The sequence below is a fragment of the Thunnus albacares genome, chromosome 14 (assembly GCF_914725855.1).
Source record: "Thunnus albacares chromosome 14, fThuAlb1.1, whole genome shotgun sequence".
NCBI lineage: Eukaryota > Metazoa > Chordata > Actinopteri > Scombriformes > Scombridae > Thunnus > Thunnus albacares.
Window position 1 is genome coordinate 28,934,815 of NC_058119.1, and position 22,029 is coordinate 28,956,843.

At 38.2% G+C, this 22,029-nt stretch overlaps 1 protein-coding gene and 1 long non-coding RNA gene across 2 annotated transcripts; one reads left to right on the forward strand and one right to left on the reverse strand.

The window, feature by feature from the left end:
* Nucleotides 1-773: 773 nt before the first annotated feature.
* LOC122996560 (protein phosphatase 1 regulatory subunit 3C-B-like) lies at nucleotides 774-3,519 on the reverse strand. Its single transcript, XM_044372064.1, has 2 exons — nucleotides 3,312-3,519; nucleotides 774-2,882 (listed from the first exon to the last, which is right to left on the reverse strand). The coding sequence occupies exons 1-2, from the start codon at nucleotides 3,323-3,325 to the stop codon at nucleotides 1,859-1,861; spliced, it is 1,038 nt and encodes a 345-aa protein (XP_044227999.1). The 5' UTR covers nucleotides 3,326-3,519; the 3' UTR covers nucleotides 774-1,858.
* Nucleotides 3,520-17,142: 13,623 nt separating this feature from the next.
* On the forward strand, nucleotides 17,143-21,088 carry LOC122996569. The gene is made up of 3 exons (XR_006407029.1): nucleotides 17,143-17,298; nucleotides 19,565-19,643; nucleotides 20,223-21,088. It is a non-coding gene; the product is annotated as an uncharacterized LOC122996569 (long non-coding RNA).
* Nucleotides 21,089-22,029: the final 941 nt, after the last annotated feature.

The following is a 22,029-nucleotide window of genomic DNA, read 5'->3' on the forward strand; positions in this document are numbered from 1 at the left end:
GCAGTTTGCAAGTAATAATCATTTGTGAAATGTGGCACTCACAACATATGCAACCTGCGTGTTAGTAGTGCTCAGAAACTGTTTTTATCATTGATCGTACCTTATCGTGCTTTCCTAATGTTAAGCTTTTGGGGAAAGTCATCATTTCCTGCTGATGTTTCATGATAAAAAAAAAACCCTCAGGGAAGACTTTTAATGTGAAACACATGGAGGAAGTGTTTATTTTAATATTTTAGTAGCAACAGGAGTATATAATATTTCAATAATATAATATATGTTTATTAAAACTTGAAATAAGCCTTTCTCAAATACAGGCCTCACTGTTGTTGAGGTAAACGAAGGCTCCGCCCACTGATTATGAATACGATAATTATTAATTTAACTTCAATGTTTGTAAACACAAGACTTTATTTAGTCCTGTGTTTACTAACATTAGTTATATAATCACTTCTATTTAATAGCATCATAAACCATTATTAGGTTTGAACCATTATTAGGTTTGTAAAAGACATCAAATCAAATTACAGGTTAAAATTACATTTATTTATATCTAGACCACTAACTCATAGGTTATTTTAAATCATATGCTGGGAAGGTATTGTAAAACACTAAAACTGTATTAAATTTTGATTTGTTTTTAGGATACCATTGCACTTTTTGCATTACTTTGTAGTTTTGTGTTTTCCTTGATGAGTTTTTCATCCAAAATGAAAGAATAGTGTGCAAAACCGACCATACACATTTGTAACAAAAGGGGTCAAGAGTCATGAAAATCTTAGCACAAATAAAGGGATTTATTTCTGAAAGGGAAATACATGACTGACATGTTGCATGTCAGCGACACACACCTTCAAGTGAAACACATAATGCTGGGGGAACAGACCTTTCTTCACAGTAAGAAAAAAATATTTAAAAAAAAAAAAAAAAAAAGCTCAATTTCAGCCACACATACACTCGTCACAGAATTGCACTTAAAAAACATTCGGTCTTAACATCTTTCCGTTCCTGACGTGCCAAAACCACCGAAATTGCCAAACTTCTTTCTGGTTTGAGACAACCAATCGTGTCGAGAGTCTCTCTCTTGCAACACATCTGTCGATAGCAGCTCAGTTCCTTAACAAACATACCTCAAAATTACACCATCCAAACATTTTTTCATCAAACATTTGCAATGTACAAGGAGGGAAAGAAAGGGCTGCATGACTAAAATTTATAAATTAAGGCCATTTCCGAATCATGTGTGATTATTTTCCTTTTTTGAAGGTGCAAAAGTTTAGTGTGCATTTTTCATTAGAAATGAATCAGCTGTTTCCTTTAGTAGAGAAGCATATTGTTGCCATGCACTCCCTGTACTTTCCCTTCAATATGAAGGACTTAATCAGCTCCATTTCCACTTCTTCAGTTTACAGACATCACATTGAGAGGGACATCTCAATCAGTGCATATTTAACCATTACATCAGGCCCTCAAAATGGGCTTAACGTGTGTTGTGGATTGTACAAATAGTCTGTATTTTAGTGGGCAGGCACTCTGAGAAGGCACATTAATATTTTACCAAAGAGTAATATGTGAAACTCGACCAGATTTCCCCCCCCATAAATCCCTCGTCCTCCAACCACAGTTCATCAAGTCTCTCAGGCCAAAAATGACCACGTTACAGCGAAAAAGCAGGTCAGTGTAGCACATTACAGTTCGGTTTCTGTCTGGTTTGTGCACTTCCTCTGCTAGAAAAGCAGAGGTTGTTTGCTTCAGGTTAGTTTCTGGCTGAGAGCCAGTCCAAACTCGCAACCCACAGCTGGATTCATATTGAATGCCCTGTCAGTGTCTGTTATGTTATTCCAATGCAATCCTGATGTTTTCACCAGTAAGGCACGGTGTTATCAATCTGACCCCAGCTCTGCCAACCGGGGAAGAGTCCGCTGGACATGCGTGGGCTCCCGAACTGATCGAACTCCATCTCCAGCACCTTCACACCCCCGTTTTTGTGCTCTGATGATGTTCTCTTCGGCTCGACAGATGCCGCAGGTGACAGAGCGTTTAGGTCCTCTCCGTTCCAGCCGACGTGCTTGAGAACATAGTTCTTGCCGTCGTTATTGTCCCAGAAGGTCTGATCCTGGACGCTGAAGCAGATGCAGAACTCGACCCGGTTCTGTGGGGCGATGTGGGCGGGCAGGTCCAGAACGAACGCAAAGGTGTCACTGTCCTGGCAGCCGTAGACGTTATTCATGAAGGTGCAGTCGACGTCGGTGAAGCTGACCCACGAGTCGAAGGTGGCACGCACCTGCACCGACTTCTGAAACCCGATGTTCCTGACCTTGATGGTGCCGGTCAGCGAGCGCTCCTGCAGCGAGCAGTTCTCCAAGCAGACCGAGTTCTGAATCAGGCGGTTCCTGAAGTCCAAGTAGTCGGCTGAGGGCTGTTTAAAGTCTAGCACCAGGCTACGTGCAGAACTGATCTTTAGATCCCTTGTGGCTGTTTCCAGGTCCGTCATGTCAAACTGCAGCTCTTCCGTGATCCCCACGCATCGCTTGTTTTGATACGGCTCGTCATCGAATTTGGAGAAGACGTGGATGGCGGTGAGAGACATGCCCTTGGTGTCGGCGAACACCACCCTCTTCTTGCTGGCCTTGCCATTGCTCCAGCTCACATCGTCCACCGCTTTCTGCTGGCTGCTGAGGCAGGGCCGCAGGGGTTTGTATAGCTGCTGGTCGCGGCTGCGGGCGGTGGACTGGTTGACTCGGTTCTTGGCCCTTTGCAGGTCCTCGTAGGAGCTGAGAAACCCGCGGAGAGGAGGGGGAGAGTGGCTGATGTAGAATCTCATAGCCACGTCCATCGGCATCACTGGGCCAGGCATTGCTGATGGACTGAACGACCTGAGCACGCTGAGGGAGGGAGAAGGGAATAAAAAAAAGGAGAGAGGCGGTGTCAGAAGAGGGGGAAGGGAAGAAGGAGGAAATTGAGAGAAAATTCGAAGCAGGAGGAGGAAAAAGAAAGAGACAGGCAGTCAGATATTAGCACGATTGATTCTGTATGCAGTTAATAAAAAACAGCTTCACTTTTCTGACTTAACAAAACTTCCTATATGATGAAATGTATCAGCGTAATAATGACACTTTACAATGTCTACACAATGAAAAGTCCCAGCATGCCTCCGGTTTTATGACGCCGTAACTATACAGAACAAAATTTAACTTTGCCTGATTCTATTGTGCATCAAGGAAACAGCACGAACAATTTGTTCAATTTTGTATCATGACACACATCATTTCTGCAAAAACCTAAACTTCTAAAAACTTCTCAATGATTCTTACCTTGCAGCACTCATGGAAGAAAAAGAAACAAGTAGATTCCAGGAGAAAAGACGTTTGTAAAAGTTTTCAGTCCCTTTGACTTTTCAAATCTGCACAGAAGCTTTTTCTAGAAGAGCATGCTGTTGTCACTCCCCCCTTTTTTTCTTCCTCCTCGCTCTCTCTGCTCTCTGTCTGCCTTTCAGTGCCAGGGTTGCTCAGCACTCAGGGATTTCAACTGCCACATAGAGACAATTTGCATACTCTGTCATATGGCTCCTCAGACAGCCAATGAAAACTCGGTGGAATTCCTCACCGACCAATCAGCGGAAAATTTGCCCTGGCTGCCGGCCAGCTGATAGGGGAGTGTCGTCTCATGGTTTAGATGCCTCAGACTGTTGCCTCAGCTGCTATTTGAAAAGCATGATGGACCCCTGGTGTTGGAGGATGATGTTCAGACTACTCACTTCAGCGCGCTGCATAAAGCCTGCAGCTCAGTCATGACATGACTGAGTCTCCCGTAACACACTAGAGAGAGTTTATTTTTGTCCCACTGACCCTGCATAAAGGAAAGTGTCACCCATTCAACTAATTCTAAGTAGAAAGTCAAATTCAGGGCAATATTTGACATTTATAGCCAAAGAATAAAAATAAAAAACATTACTTTTAAAGTTATTTTGGAAGTGATTCTTCTTCTTTTGTCTTCTTTTATTACATATATTTGTTTTTTTCTTAATCATAAAGAAAAAATTAACCAAACAAAAGTTAAATATCTCACTTTTGATGTAGAAATTCATATATTTAGTCTCATTCTTGCAGAATTTGAGAGAAACAAGAGAAGAACTTCTCTAACTTTAAGGTCCCAAATCATGTATTAAACTACAAATAACAACAGACAAGACTGACAGACTGCAGAGTGTTACACAACAAGTGTCATATTAAGTTGATCCAATGTGATTTATTTGATAGCTTTTTAACACCTTTGGCATAAATGAAATAATTAGGAGTGCCACTGTGAACTTAGACGCCTTTCTGCTCCGGTCTTTGTGTTAAGAAACTGTCAACACAGATCAGAGAAAAAGCAAATACTTGAGATTTTAATACACATATAAGTTTTAAAGCTGTTAAGTGAAACATATTCATGACAAAACTTGTCAAACTGTGATATAAATCCCTTCTTTTGGGTTGTTTGTGGTTTGGCATCTATACATGTTGACAGAGCTGCTATTTTTAAAAGCTTCATTGATTTTTAGCCGTGTGGGTTAAACATTATCCACCAGCTGATTTTATTTAGAGATCAGAGGCCAATGGAGACAACTGACAAACATGTATATTTAACTCCCGCTTTCTACTTTTAATTTGTATGCTAGAAAAACAAAATCACTCACTCAACCTGTGAAAGCTAAATTGAGGGTCATCCTGACACTGTATTTTAGCCATTTGGAAAACAAGGCAAAGAGTCTAGAGTCTCTCTACTTTCGCCCCCCAGAGGCGGTGATGCTCCTTAAACCAAACCACAGCAAAGTGGTTTTAACTGAGGGACTGAGAAACGAATTTATGTGCTTGTATTAGAGTTTTCTTTGATTTGTAGGTCCAGACTGCTCTCTGATCTTTTGCAAACCTCCAGGTCAGAGGGCAGGATTTCTCTTGTGTGTGGCTCCCATCGATGAAGGGGTTTTTCCTCCCCTCTGCGATACGTCTGCCTGACTCATCCGCAGGGAGTATCAAAACCTATCAAACACGCCAGTTTCACATGATCGTACAGACGACAGACAGTATTTATCACGGCCTTGTCTGACCGTTTAAGGGAGGATACCGAGATCGAGCTCAACATGACTCAGGGATTGCATCAGAAAATCAGCAGTGGTAATAAACAAATAAATAAATAAAGCTATAAAAGGCAAAGAACTTATTTTTTTGCAGAATGTTTCAAACAATATTTAGCCGCTCGCTATCATGTAGCGTTCATGTGATCGTGCCAAAGTTAGACATGCAAAGTAAACAGAAAACAGAGGTTGAACAAACTCGAGTCACTGGGAGGCTGCAGATGAACTGGTGAAACGAAGGTTAAATCAAATGGATTATGAAAGAGGAGCCCTGGAGGGACGGGCATTTACATTTAAGTTAATCAGTCAATCAATCAAGTTTCTTTGTCACATGTAACCATATAAAGGTACAATCACAGTGAAATGTAATCCCATCAGTTCCTTCAATTTGTGCATTAAAAACAGTTTAGAATAATAATAGAATAATAGAATAATAATATATGTGTATGATGGCGGATGGAGGTTCATAGTGGATCATTTAGGATCCTGGTGGCCTGAAGCTCTTCCTGAGCCTTGCAGTGCCGGCCTGGTGTATCCGGTACCTTCTTCCCAACAATAAGGCCGTTATCCGAGTGGTTGGTTAAAGACTCTCCCGGCCTTGTTCGTGCAGCGCCTGGTTTAAATGTCCTTTAGGCAGGGTGGAGCACCGCCTGTTTTACGCTCAGCCGAACAAACCCACTCTTTGCACGGCCTTGCGGTCCTGTTTGGTGCTGTTTCCGTACCAGACAGTGATGCTCTCAATGTTGCAGGAGTAAAAATTCCTCAGTATTTGAGGGGGAAACCTGGTATTTCCTCAAGCATCTGAGGTGAAACAGTCTGTGCCTTGCCCTCACTTGATCGGTGGATGTTACCTCACAGTCGGTTGCAGCTGAAGCTCTGTTGTCACAGCTGTTTATCAGAAGCAGTGTTGCTCAAAAAGTGAAACATCTAAAACCAACAAAAAGAAGCTGCTGATCTGAAAACAGTCAATCAACTATTAAAACCGTTGTTACTGATCTGTTAGTGAATATATTTATCGACTGATTGTTTCACTCCTATCAGGAAATAAGGGAGAGAGAAGACAGAGAGAGAAGGCTTCAAAAAGTCCCCGTCTGACGTGAACCGGAGATGTTGCAATAACATGATCAGCACCTCAAACCTCATGCCATCAGGACACAAAAGTCACAGGGGGCTGGAGTCCCAGCATGCACTGGGCAAAAGGCTGGTAAACAGTCTGTACAGTCATCACAGAGAACCAAACATTATCATCAATACTTATAACAACAAATAAATATTATGATTATTATGGTTGTTAGTCCAGTTGTGTGCTCTCTGTTTTAGAGCTTTTCACATTTCATTTCATCTCTTTCTTTCACTTCAGTTTCTCTTCAATTCAGTGACCTTCACTGGCACAACTGCTGCTTGTGTACATATTGCTAAATCAGAAATTCGGCCTTAACAAACATGAAACAGAGATGACGAAACCGTAAAAACGATAAGCAATAAGATCAACATCTGTATAATTATTGACATTGTATTGTATTGCGTAACATCAAAATACAACACATTAAGAAACCCCATATTCATAAAGTCAAAACTATAATCAATCAAAGGGAAGTACCATAAATAAATGTATTAAAATACTGTACTTAAGTAGAGTTTTGTGGTATTTAAATATTTTCATTACATGCTATACTTTATGCTGCAGCTACACATTACTATGCAGATTTAGATTATTATCAGTTCATAAAATATAATGTATTATATAAATTATCCAGTTTTATACTAAATAGTTTAAATTGGCTCAACCTGGACCACCTGCAAAAATTAAAATGCAATTTATATAATACATAGAATAGAATAGAATGAATACTTGTAAAGTATCAACAGTAAATTTGCTGGTAATACAATAATTACATTTTGTTCTTAATAAAAATCTAATCTGGGAATCTACTGCAGAAAAAGAAACATTTCTGTGCAAACATGACAGTAAATTTTCTCCATTTGAACTGAAATCACTGTGTTTGTTTGGAAATGTCAGTGTTACAACAGATGACAGATGTGAAAAGGGCAGGAAGGTTGTGACACTTTAGGTAACACACAGAGAGAGAGAGAGAGAGAGAGAGAGAGAGAGAGAGAGAGAGAGAGAGAGAGAGAAGAGAAAGAGAGATATGACACCATGAGCTCTTGTCTGATTTAAGGGCTGCCAGTTGGCACATTGACCGTTCACGTAGCAACCACTTGATGGCCTGCAGACAAAAAAAAAAGGGGATCAGGAGAGCTGATCGGGCGCCGCCATTGGCTGACAGCTGTCACATGGGTTGGATTTCTCTTAATATGTTGACAGCTTCTCGGGTTATGTATGACTCTATTTCCCACGAGTACTCAGATCCAGCAGAGCAGAGTGTAATATCAGGCATACCTGTACGAGAGCCAGAGTTAAAATAGTCATGATTGTTTTCATGTGTCACTTCAGTTAATCTTTGATTGTTCTGGTTGTTACAGTGAGATTAATTCAAGATCCCGTCAAGAGAGTCAAGACAAACAGTAACACCATAAAAGGCCAAAATTGAAACAAGAAAGAAAATTATGTTTTAAAGTCACTGATGAGGAGTATGAGGATGATATTTCAAAATATAACTCTGTATGCTTTTCAGCATTAGAAGTTTTTCAACTTCAGTGGGTGGAGTAGTTACAGATGTTGCATCTAAATTGTTTAAGACACTTGGAATCAATTGAATGTTTAGATGGACAGATGTTTTTATTGGTACTGCAAGATTTAGAGAAAAGCCTGGATGTGGTTTTTTTTCCCTTTATTTAGAGGATAAGGCTGGTGATTTTCTATATTTTCTTCTTGTCAACAAATCTCATATTTGGATCCAAACCAACTATGAACTGATCTACTAACAAGTATTGTGTGTGTATCAAAGCCTGATATATCTTATTTCTCTGTGCTGAAGACCTCCGTTGTTGCTCCAAAAACTATTAAAAACACGTCAGTGAGCCACAGCGCTGCACTGGGTGACATGTTCCTTCATCATGAAGAGTTTGGTCATGTTAGTTTGTTTAGAAACGGCTCCAAAGACTAATAACAGCATCATGTTTTCAGTCTCCGGAGAGTAGTTCTGTGTAAGGCAGACGCTACTGAGCATGTGCAGGAATGCAGTTCTGTTTACAGCTTCGCTAGCTTGTTGTGCTACATATCACACCCTCTTGACTTAGTGCTGAAGTTCTTTGAGAAATTTATAATGTAGTACAAAGTCAAGAGGTTGTGATATGCAGCACAACAAGCTAGCGAAGCTGTAAACAGAACCGCATTACTGCACATAATTAGCGGTGTCTGCTGTACACAGAACTACTCTCTGGAGAATGAAAACATGATGCTGTTATTAGTCTTTGGAGCCGTTTCTAAACAAACTAATGTGACCAAACTCTTCATGATGAAGGAACATGTCACCCAGTGCAGTGGTGTGGCTCACTGATGTGTTTTTAATAGTTTTTGGACAACAACGGAGGAATAAGATATATCAGGCTTTGATACACACACAATACTTGTAAATAGGATGAGTTCATTGTTGGTTTTGCTCTGCACATGAGATTTGTTGATAAGAGGAAAAATATAGAAAATTGCCAGAAATATCCTTTTGTGTGATGTATAAAGTGCTACAAAGTATTATGTGCATTTTCAATTGATTTCTCATTTGGATATAATATAATGTCATCTGCATACAAATCGAGTTGGCAATTATTATCACGCTGTCCTACTTTATTGATGTAGTTTCAAAGAAAACAGGATCTAATATTGATTCTTGAGGAACCCCTTGTCCCGTTCATAAGTCCTGAATCAGTCATGGTTAGTGTAATCAGTGTCTGTAAGTCACTTCAATAAAACACTGTCATCAGTATCAACCCTGATAAAATCCAGTTTTATTGAAAAAAAAAACTCCAAGTATATACTCTCAATCTCAATGTTTAAGCCTTTTTACACAAAAAGTCCTTAAAGTGCTTCGATAGATATCATGTGAAATGATTGAAAGCTCCAGATCACCAGCTAATTAGACCGTAGAGGTGAGATTGTTTGTCAAATACTGTTTCCAAAGTCAAGAATGAACTTTCAGTCTCAATATTTCTTGCTCATCAGAGCTTGACAGTTCATGTTTGGTGAAGAATTACTACTTTACCTTAACGTGATCATTTCTCTTTATTGTTTATGGTTACAATTGGACATTTTATTAAATATTTTGGGGCATTTTTCCATTTTTTATTGGATAGACAGATAGCAGAGAGCAGATAGGAAATGACGGGAGAGATTGGAGGATGCCATCACTTTTGAGATGAACGAGGAGCATTTGTTTTCAAGGTGAGAGGCCTTTGCAGTAGTCCAGTAATAGTTTATCTCTATTCTGCACCTATGATACATATCTCTAAGTTTTTTTTACAGGGAGTATGATTGAAATTCCTGTGTTTTATGTGTATTTTGAATTTTCAGACAGAAAATCTGAATGGCATTTGATTTTGCAGATCGTTGCAGCATTAGTGTTTTGCCTTATCTGTTCCACCAGAGAAAAGGCAGCAAACTTTAACTTAAAGTTTAAAAGGTTAAATGACTCAACCCTACTGTACACACGACCTAACACTAAATCTGACCTCTGACCTCCAACCTGAGACAAAGCACGTTCCCTGATGATAGGAAATGATCCCCTCACACCTGAAAGCAGATCAGAACTTTCCTTTACTGTAAGTTAATATTTTAAAAAAAACATTCAAAAACATACATACATACATACATACAATACCACACTACATATTTTTTGCTTGTCTTTACACACACACACACACACACACAGTGTTAGGGCATTGAGCCCTGTTGCTGTGCCTGTCCTCTGCTGTCTGCTGCCTGGTATTTGTCAAGGAGGCTTGTCAGCAGCTGCAGAATCCATTAACAAAGTTCATGGAGTGCTATTAAATCAGAGGAGGTTAAAGTCTGTTTCACTGACCACAGAGCAGAACCGCTATTATCTCTCCTGTTTATGACAGAGTTCATAGAATCACAGGCGTGTCTGAGCTTTGTACACCAAAAAAAGTTTTTGGTTTCTAAGTAATATGACAGCTATAAATCCTGACCTGGTTTTGTCTACCTGTATTATTTTTCAGAGATACAGAATATAATTTAACTGATAAGATACTCATTGTTTGTTTTGCCATATATCTGACCATATATTGACTTAAGTAACTTTTTATGGTTAATTATGACTTTTTGACAGTTTTACTGGGTTTCTGATGCAATGTCAAGTTGACTTATTCACAACTTTTCAGGGTTTTTCAGGATCAATGCTGACCTTTCAGTATCATCTTTGACTTTTCTGAGGCACTGTTGACTTTTCTGGATCACCTATCGCTACTGCTATTATTATCAGTCATATTTCTATTATTATTTTTGTTGTTATTATTATAATTGTTGTTGCTGGGCTTCTCTGTGTCTCTCTCTCCTCTCTCCCCCTCCCTCTTTCTGTCTCAACCCAACTGGTCCAGGCAGATGGCCGCCCACCTAGAGTCCGGTTCTGCTTGACGTTTCTTCCCGTTAAAGGGGAGTTTTTTCTCGCCACTTTCGCCAAGTGCTGCTGATGGAGGAATGTTGTGTCTCTGCAAAACAGAGAATACGGTCTAGACTTGCTCTTTGTGATAAGTGCCCTGAGGTAACTTCTGTTGTGATTTGGCGCTTTACAGTACGCTTTTTTGACACTTGACAGTTTTTCCGAATCCTTTGGGTTTATCTCAGATTTTTCATGGGTAGCGTAATTGTTGACTTTTCAGCGTTTTCTCGTACTTTTCAAGCTCACAATGTTTGAGGGTTGCTTATGAATTTACAGGGAAGTTGCTGCATGTTCAAGCTTATTGCAAACAGTTATTTCTGTCCTTTCATAATTTTTTTACTACTTTTCGGGTTTGACGCTAAATTTTCTGGGTTATTTACAGTTTTTTAGGGGTATATGTGCAAGGTTATTCCAAACTTGTCAGGGTTTTCTCTGACTTTTTATGACTTTTCAGAACTTCCCAGGGTTATACATAACATCCAGGATTCATCCCAGACTTTTCTGGATGAATACTGGATAACTGGATAACTGGATAACTGAATTACTCCACATTACTCCACAATGCAAGCAAAAAACCTGAATTTAACACTGACATACATAAATATCTGCTAAAACAATGTGTGAGGACTTTGTTCTGGTACAGAATGAATGAAACTCACAATCTTCACCAATCAGATATCAATAGGAGGATGTTCAGGTGATATTTTATGTGATTCTGGGTACTGAAGATGAATCCAGAAGATATCTCTAGCTTCTATTTGGAGCTGAAAAGGAGTAAATGTTAGTTTCGCAGCAGTGACCCTTCATAGAATTTTTTTTATATCCATGTTCCACCTTTTGAACTGCAATCAGTATGACAAAGATGCACTAAATATATTTATTGCACTCATAGTGTGGTCAGTTGGCCTTTATGCACTTTAACAATGCCGTCTTAGTGCCACATATCACAGCTACAGAAATAGAAACAGATTTCAGTGCACGGATTTCTTGCGCTGTAGGCAGATCGAATGGGGCTTGACATTAATGGATCGCCAAATCTGACGAGGTGTTTACTGTCGGCTTTAGATGATGGAAATATTATAGGAGGAAGTGGCAAGCATGTGAGAAAAAGAGACCACGCTAGATTTTAATCGCAGGTTTTTTTAAATAAAACACTTAAAAGATGTCAGAACGGCAACTCGGTGATGATCAATGACAATCAATGGAGCATCTTTATTAAACAACATGCATGTTGGCAAACTGATCTCCACCAAAAGACGTTAATTACCAAACCACCAGTGTGACACTAATTGCTCAATAGGTTAGAGCTCTTACATTTTCACACGGTGAGTTTCAGCAGGAATAGCTGGATGTTACAACATATAATGGAGTATATATATAATGTCCTCAGAATTTAAGGGCAGAAGAGTAGGTTAAAAAAGTAAAAAAGTGGAGATATTGAGTCTGCAAGATGAGTCCAGTGTCTTAATATCTTTGCATGCATTTCTATTCAGCTGTTTTTAGATGCGTAATGTGCAAAATGTGACAAAGTGCAATGTGAACAGACTTAGTGAATAAATGATGACATACGTGAATCATGTGACTTAAACGTCAGTGAAGAGCTGAAAACATCAGATCTGTGTGGAGTGACGATGAGGAGACTGTAACCTTCCTCAAATGAATACATGAAAACAATCAGAAACGTCATATTTCCATCATGTTTTCCACATGGTTTTCTATAATTTGGGCTTTAACTGCCGCTGTTTTAATGATGTCATCGTGTTGTGTCTCCTTCTTCTGCATTACTAATATGAAACACACATTAATTTGCGTTTCATTTGCTGATTATCTGGAAGTTTGGTTAAAATTCGCATCTCATTTGGATGAAAACTTGATTACTGACCCCACAAAAGTTTTTAATCCCAGTCAGCTGTTCTAACTGCATCACATCCATGAAATGCACAAAATTACATTTATCTTATCAGCCAAATACCAAACAGCTGTTAAAGCAAGTTTAAAACAAGCTGAAATGAAAAGTGGCAGCCTTTATTCAGGAAGTAATTGCTAACTTGTAGTTTATAAAGTGGAAGTTGGAGTTGGAGTAGCAGAACATGATCACATATGTTTATACTAGGGGTGTGCCCCAATACAAATACGTTATTCGGCAAAGCACAAATAGTGGGGTTTTTTTACGAATATTTGTTTCATTCAAATATTTTTAAAATTATTTGTTTTCAGGAAAAAAAAACAAGTCAAATACCAGCGCGCAGGTCGGTTACATCTACTATCTCAGTCTCTGTCCGCTGGTATGTCTATCAGCAGGTCTCAGTGAGGGGAGTCACATCCACCTGCTACATGACGCACATTTCCTAATTTGGACATCACTCCCAGAGTTGGGGGTGTTCCCCAGAGATAAAGCTGAGCCTTCGGACACACGCTTCATGAACACTTATCGTAACACTTAAACTTTCTAAAATTAAAAGCCTAATAAAAACAAAAACAGAATTTTTAAGCCTCTTTCCACCTTTATTCGAATACAAATACAGATGCAAATACAAATACCGGGATTTCTGCACATCCCTACTTTATACACTGTTTAAACGTCGGAACAAACAAGAACATTGGGATCAGATGAGAGAGTAGCAGTGTGTTGTGAGTCAGCTTTGGGTCAAAGCTCCAAAACTGACACACCTGTGTCTTCAGAGAGAGACTGCAGTGTTATTGGTTGCATACCAACCAACCAACCAATGACACTGATGAGGGAACCTGAATGAAATGCTCCCATTAGGTTAAGTCAATATGTCTGTCCACTGTGAAAATGCATTAAAAATACTAAAAAAAAGAAATCAACCCATGCTTTCACAACACAATGAAGCTGAGACTTCTTTTGCAAGGTTAATTAACTCAGACATTTTGTAGAGCATGATTCACCTTTGGACTTTGAGACATATGACTCATTATAAATATTTGTATGTTTTCATTGCTTATCAACAGATTGCAGCCTGAACAGTTGGCAGGTGATTATCAGCAGCTGCACGAAACACCCAGTATTGTTTTGATGTTTGTAAAGGTTGTTGAGAAAAAGGTGTTCAGGTACAGTTCTCTACACGCAGCATACAGTATGTACTCTGATTTATTATATGAGCTCTATGGCACTTCAGATTCAGTTGACTGCAGACTATGCAGAGTATCTGGGTTGCGAGCTGTCCTAATATAACCCTGGACATACACCAATAACACACACACACTCACACATCTATTTCTATGTCCCTGAGGCAGTGATTAACTAACCGATGCATCCACAGCTCTCACCTCACCTCAACTTAAATCTGAGAGTCTAATTTAAGAAGACAGTTCCCGTCTGAATGAGGCGTCAGCTCACTGAACATCAGCGTTGTTTGAAGTATGGGAGGTGACCTACTTGTGGGTCATTGAACATTTCAAAGGCTAATAATAAAAAAAAAAAAATTAACCAGCTGTTGTGGACTGTAGACTCCTGTAATGTCCTTGCAACAACCTCCACACCCTGCTATCAACTTTAAATGTATCTAAAATTATGTAACATGTTATGTAATTCAAAATTAAAAGGACAGGTTCACAATTTTAGGTATAGAGTAGGATGAAATCATAGCAAAAGACAAGACACATATCAATAGAACAAGACTTTTCAATAGTGCATAAATGTAAAAGTGCAGAAGTATACTGTGCAAATGTTTTGAATTAATAAATATAATAAAAATATATGAAACATATGAACAGTGAAAGAGGTTTTCCTCACTGTAATCATTCCTCCTGTTCATACTGGATATTAAAAGATCCTTCAAATGTGTTTTCAATGGAAGTGATGGAGGCCAAAATCCACAAAAATGCATTTATAAGTTGATGTGAAACTTATATGAGGCCTCAGCAGTCTGAGTTAGTCATATTAAGTGGATATCTGACACATTTACAGTCTTTTTTAGCATCAAATGTTCCTCTTTGTGTTTCCTCTGACAGTGTTTCCCTGTTGAGCTGCAGGTGGAAGTATAGTAACAAAAAGAGGAACTTTGGCACTAAAAAGACTGTAACGTTGAAAGATATCTACTTGATTTGACTCATTTGGATGCTGAAGCTTCATATTAGCTTCAGATAAATACATTTTATCCTCCATTACTTCCATTGCAAATGCATTATGAAGGGATCTTCTAGTGGTCAGTATGAACAGGAGGAATGATTACAGCAAGAAAAACATGTTTCACTGATCATATTGGCACCTGATTGTTGTTTTAAGACAGACTTGAAACACTGTGAACTTGGCCTTTAACTGTAGGAAACCATGAAAATGCTACTTTTTAAGAAAAATAAAAGGAATTGGATCATTCTCTCCATGACCTGACATTGAATCATCAAAGTTTGCCTGAAAACTATGTTTGAAAACCTCTTCTGGCTTTTATGTTTGTTTGTTTGCTTACATTTATTTAATATATGTGACATATCGCTGAACACAGATGTTCTTTTTCCAACAATGCCCTGCTTGTCTGGTTCTCTTGATATATTTTTGAGAAGAGAAAGGACCTCAAGTAACCTGAAAATACAGGCTACATGTCAGTGCAGTGCAGGTAAGGTAGCAGCCTTACAGTCCTAAATCTGTGGTGTTTTGGCAGATCGGTTCAGGAGATTTATGGCCTCTCTGGATATGATTTATCTGGATATCCTGGTTATCCACACAAGAAGAAGAACGAGGCCCTGTAGTGAGGTAAGGACAGATGCATTTTCCAAACACAAATATTTATTACTTCTGTGTGTGTGCGTCAACAACAGAAACAGAAACAAAGCAAAGACTTTATTATCAGGCTCTCGGTCCATGCTATGCTGAGAATTTGTTGTTGCCATCAAACTTAATCTAAATCAAAGAATCATAAAGCCGTGACGACGCCATTCAAGTGTCAGAGCTGAAAAGACCTAATCAGCCGGAATAAGTGGAAACACCTGCGCAGGTGTTCAGACTGGTTCATTCATTCAGGAGAATAAAAACTGCTGAATGATGTGATCCTCAGCTGTTTCACTCCTCACACACACAGCTGCGGTCTTGATTATGTCAAGTGACGATAACTGCCATTTCAAAATAAAAGCAGCAACACGGGGGGAGAGAATCAGATCTATCAGGACTCGAATTATCGACTGCAGGACTCCGAAGCTTACAGAGACGACAGCTTTTTAACTGCCGGCTTCAAGAAACATGACGCATGTAAAACTAGAAAACATGCCGGAAACTAAAACTGCAGAGAGATTAAAGGTGTAAACAGCCTGTTTACAATCTGCAAATACAGATACATTTTGCGCATATCAATTCTATTTAAATTATAATAATTGCAGATTGCAACCATCAGTCTTACTGACAGTAAAGTATAAACTGCACAACATATTTAGTGAGTAGAAACCATAACATTATCAATTTTAGATTATCAACCATCAAAAATCACCCTGTTAATCAACCCTGAATTTTACTTAAGTAGTAATACAAGAGCGTAGAAATACTCAAGTACAAGTGAAAGTACAAAGTAAAAGTACTCATTATGCTGAGTGTCCCATTTCAGAATCATATATATTTATATTTATAATCATTAATGCATTTATGTGTACATTATTAATGCTACAGCTGGTCACTTTATATACTGCTGGGTAGCTTGTGAATGTCCTCCGAGTGATCAACAAAGTCTTATCTTAGCCTCTAATAATACATCAAAATTTAATTGTTAATTATATTTTCTATTACTGATCTAAATCTGCATTATTAAATAAATGCAGTGGAGTAAAAACTACAATATTTGTGTCTAAACTGTAGTGGAGTCGATGTATAAAGTGACAGAAAATGGAAATAATCAAGTAAAAGTCTTAACGAGCACTTGAACACTGTGGCAATCACTAGACGTTTGTCACACAAGTAGCCACTCGGCCGCTTTCGAACACCGCAGGTGTGGTGGAAACAGAACTCAGACGAGGTTTAATCAGGTAAAATAAGTGATAACAGCTGTGTGAGTGGACCAGAGGTTTGTTAGGACTTTAACTAACCACACCACTGTTTAGTTTACGTGCCCAAACTACAATATTACTCTAACTTTAACCAAACTGTAGCTGCCGTGCACATTGTACAAGAATCCTACTTAGGTCTAATTAAAAAAAAAAGTTATCCAGAATATACAAAAATGGAAATATTTCAACTTAAAATTTTTGTGCAGCTGGTAAACAATACATATTGTATATAGAGCACTGGGTTAAATGTTAAAATACCATTCAAAATGTTGTTGCGTTCTTCACATTCAATAACATTCATTGACATCTTTGTGGCTGTCATGTCATACTGTGATTGTGAATGCTTTTCTCTCCATAAACAAATAGTGTAAAACCTAAAGAATACACTCTCTCTGGACAAATCACCCATTTATCAATGACTGATGAGATATTTATGAATGAAAAATACATTTGTGTTTCAGAAGTTTGGTGTAGAGACTATGAACAGACCTTCGCCTGAGGCCCTGTGACTCGTGTGAAGATCGGGAACATCAGGGTGTTTCAGGGCACCAGAGAGCCTCGGTGGAAGGAGGTGTTTCAGTTTTTTCTCGGCTGCTCTATGAGCTGCCGAACTCCAGAAAGGTCAGGTGACATCAGTGGAAAGTTAAAGGCAAACTGTTGCATTCTCTGCTCGACTTAAAGAGGGTTGTCCTCTCTGTGTTCTGTTTTGGAGCCGTCAGACATGTTTCTCATTCTCAGTGTCCAACAGTGTCGGTGAGGGAGAGACTTTCTTTATGTCTCTCTATCAATCATGCAGTTGCATTGTGCTGAGGTGTTTATCCTTCTTTAACCCTGCAGACCTGCATTGTGCAGAAACCAGGTCAACCCCCGCCAGCACATACTGTGACACATATGCAGTATTATCTACTGTCTATTTATACACAGGCTGCCAGATACACTTTTATCCTTATGTAAGACACATTAATATACACACACAGGCATTGTGCCAACTCGGACTCAGCTGCTCTTGAAATAGATTACAGTCTGAGATTGATAATGCAGCAAGAGCCACTCAGCTCAGGAGCCAGTCTGGGGTTGCTAGCAGCTAGCAGAGAATGACTCTGATCTGACCTGGACTAGAGGAGCTTCTTCTAAACCTTCTTCCTGTGTTAACACTCTCGCTCCCGTCTCAGATACAACTAACCAATGAGGGGAGGGAACGTTCTCATGTCATTTTAAATTTTTAAAACGCTGTTTGCGCATGAAAATAATTTGCATCCACAATAGCGTCTCTAGGACATTTTAATAGAGACCTCTGCCTTCTTTAAACACCTGAACAACACAAAACAGCCAAATCTCTTCTTCTTCACCTTCTTATCGGTTGGCAAACAACAAATTGCGTCACAGCCAAGATGGAGTGTGAAGGAGTACAGCTGAAAAAAGCTCCAAATCACTGTTTTATGTTTGCAAAGTGACAAAATCAACATAAATACAAGTTAACGGTGGCGGCTGCAACGTGTGACTGACTGATAAAAAACCTGCTCAACCTTCATTCAGTCTCCTGCTGCACTCTGTGATCACCTGTTTTAATACAGATTAATTCACAATATACTTGTTCTCATTTACATATTTTTCTGTTTCCGTTGTCAGACAACGGATTTAATTTGGAAAAAATGATTTAAACTCATTAACCAGGAGTCATTCTCACGATGCTGCACTGCAGATAAAATCATTATCTTATAATCGCAATGCTGTTTGGCAAAACAAGCATAAATTCAGGTTCATGACATCAGCTCTATTGTGTATTCGCCCATATTGACATTTAAAATTAGTGATCACAGAGAAGATTTGAGGCTACAGAAAGTCCTGCATACAGCATTTTAAGATTTCGCCACTCTCAAAAACGCCATTTTAGTCTGGCCAGAGGGCTGAAATGGAGAGAAAAACATGTTTACAAATTACATTTAGTCAATGTTATCTATATTTTTATATATATTTTTCTTATTTCTTGTTGTTTTCCTTCATATAATGAGCATCACAGCCTCATTGAGCTGCTTTTCCTTCATCACATTTATGTGACAGTTTAACTGAAGTTACTGCTTATTTTGCAGCTCCTAAAATATGATCTACTGTTAATGAGACTAGTCACAACATGACGATACTCCCCAAATATTGCGGTTGTGATCACGTTGTGTATATAATTTCTACATGACTCAATGCTTGTCCTGTCTTGAATCAGCAGAATGTGAACTGATGGAGTTTAAGAGTTGTCATGTGTTTCCTGTTTTTTTGGTGTGTGTGCTCGGAAAATAGACTCGAAACATCCAAACTGTGAATGTTTGGCTGGCAGATGCATCTTCTCCACACAGTACAACTAATGAGTTTATATCTCAATATTTGCATTGAAATATTACTTCAGAACAATAACATCTGTATTATTTCATATGTTATCTTCTCATAAGTTGCCTCCAGCTTGCTTTTTGTATGTAAAGTCTGACTCATAGGAAGTTTCATAATGTCAGTCAGATGTTGAATTCTTTATGAAATGTTTGTATATTGAGTAGCTATAACTGTAGATATGAAATATTAATCTTCTTAGAGTCTTGTTGTGATCACGGCATGCTTTTTTTAAAAATTTCTTTCCACTTTCACGACTGATAGTTGCAGTTTAGCACAGACATCATACTCTCCTGCACAGACAATGTGTGTGTTGTGTGTGTTTTTTACAGTAAATAAGTAACCTGACTTGTTAAACTTATCACACAGGCGTCGATGAGAGTGAAGCCAGAATGAGTAATGTGCTTCATGTCCCCACCTTTTGGATGAAGAAAGCAGGTTATGATGTAAGAAGCAGCAGCTGTGTGAAATGCACAATTTTCTTTTTCTTTTTCTTTTTTTTTTTAACCAGCACGCTGCTGCTGTCAGGTGGGAAGTCACAGTTCAACAGGACAAACCCATCAGTCATCATCAGTCATGAGATAAGACAGGTGATGAAATAAGGGGAAAACTCAGTCTTCACCAGGGTTCATAGAGAGTAGACCACCAGTTTAAAAGGTGAAAAGGGTTCAAATTTGATCACATGACTTTTGTTTTAATTTGTCTAGAAAGTAAAACAAACTGTAGCTTTAAAGTTGTTTGACGATGAGGAGTGATGCAGGAGGTTTTAAGTGGATCTCTGTTTCTGTTTTTCACTTGTTGTTCACCTTTTCAAATATTTACACAGCACTGAAGTACAACATCATCTCCATCTTACGGTCCTGGTCTCGACTCTGTGTCGAAATCCAGTTTGAAAACTTTAATAGTTTTAGTTTATATTGAGCTATATTTGTTGTAAAGTTGTGTTTTATTAAACTGCACACAGAAAACTGAGGGTAAAGTAATGATACTCCATCATAGGAGAACTGTAACCAACTATTATTGTTCAATCAATCAATCGTTCAGCGTATGAAATGTCAGACAATAGTGAAAAAAAAGCTGATCATTACTTATTCAATCATCAAAATTGTTGCCAATTGATTTTCTGTGAGTCGACTAATTGATTAATCATTTAATCATTTCATCTCTAGAGTCCCAATATGTCCAGCGAAGGGTTAATAGAGACCAAACAACAAGAATTTAACTCGGAATTTAACTTCAGCGATCCAACAGTGACCTCTGGTGGTGAAAGCTGAGCTGGTCGAGTGTCTGAAAGGCAAATTATATGACATGACTTCAGTATCACTTTATGTTTGTTGATAACATTCAAACACACAATAACATAAATGATGTGCATTCATTGGATCAGGAACAACAGAAAGTGTTGTACAGGTGCATTATTTCCTTTTCTGGACTGGAAGTTTTATTAATTTTGTAAAAATTCAAATTTATACATGTAAATATATGTTCAGTCCTTTAAGACCTTATTATAAGTTACATGTTGTGTCTTAACACATTAACACATTGTCCTCATTAACATCTGGTAAATATAATGACTTTATTATGGGTTTACTACATTAAACTATCACTGTAGTTTATATTATATACACTATACACTGATCTTTAGAGTTTTGCAGTTACTGTACAAAAAAAATCAACATACTGCACTGTTTTATACTTGCAGGAAATGATGCAATCAAAGTGTGACATCACACTGTCACCACCAGTTAAACCTAACAAGATGTCTTGAAAATTCACTACTTATCTTTTGTTTTCGAGGTGTTTCTGTAGCTGTCCAGCTGTGAGAAGCTCATCCATGTTCATTATGCATTGCAATGCATTGTGGGAGAATAGTGTTCATCAACAGCACACTCAAAAATAAGCAGCTTTTTATTTTGCTACTGTTTAAGTGATTTTTTCCAGTGTAAACACACCGTATACTCAATACACTTGCTTACAAGTCATGTGTATTAAACAGAGGGTTGATCTGTTGATCATGCAGAGATGCAGGCAGCAAACAAACAAACAAACAATTTCAGTGTTTTATCTATGTTATTTATTAATTAACTGGCTGTACTTATCTGCTTAATTATTTTTTAATATAACTTTTACTATTATTTATTTACCTATTTTTTATTATTTTTATATATTTACTTACTTTTACTTTTTTTACTATTTTTAATTCAGTTCATTTATATACTCTCTCTTCTTGAGTATCACACTGTTTTTCTGGCCACTAACACACAAACCTGTCGATGACTTAAAGGTCTGTGGGATGAGTATATTTGGGGGGGGGGGGGGGGTATACAAAAAAAACAAACAAACGTGTCACTGGATGTATTGTTTACTGAAACTGTGAATAAATAAAGAAATATTGGAGAAAAAAAACAATTTGTGTATTGTGGTTTTAGGACCTTTTGCAATAACAGACATTATCCAGCAGAGTGCAGCAGATATCTGCTGGGCTCAGATTTAAAACTGTTGCAGCTGAAATGTAAACCAGAGACAGACAAACATGATTTCATTGATGAAAACATTTCAATGGCCGAAGAGCAAAACCTCCTATCTGAAAAATGCACTTTTTTTGAGAAAACTAAAAAAAACTTGTTGTTTTCTTGCAGAATGCTATTTGTTAAGGATACCCAATACATAATATATTATGTGTTAACAATACCGTCTACATATTAATGCCTCACAAAGTGCAGATAGGAGCTTTTGCACTTGGTGCAAGTTGGAAGGGATTCTACAAAACGATGCTCTAAATTAAGTTAATAATTAAAATTAAATCAAAAATAAAATTAAGTTTGTTTTAAGGTAAAAAGATGGGCCAGTGTAGTAAATGTAATAGTTACTACATTGTAGTGTATTAGGGTCAGAATTCAGGTTGGTCTGGTGCTGATGCAAAAAGGAGGTGTTGTGCCTCAACATGTTCCTATCAGCGAACGTGAGAGGGGAGGG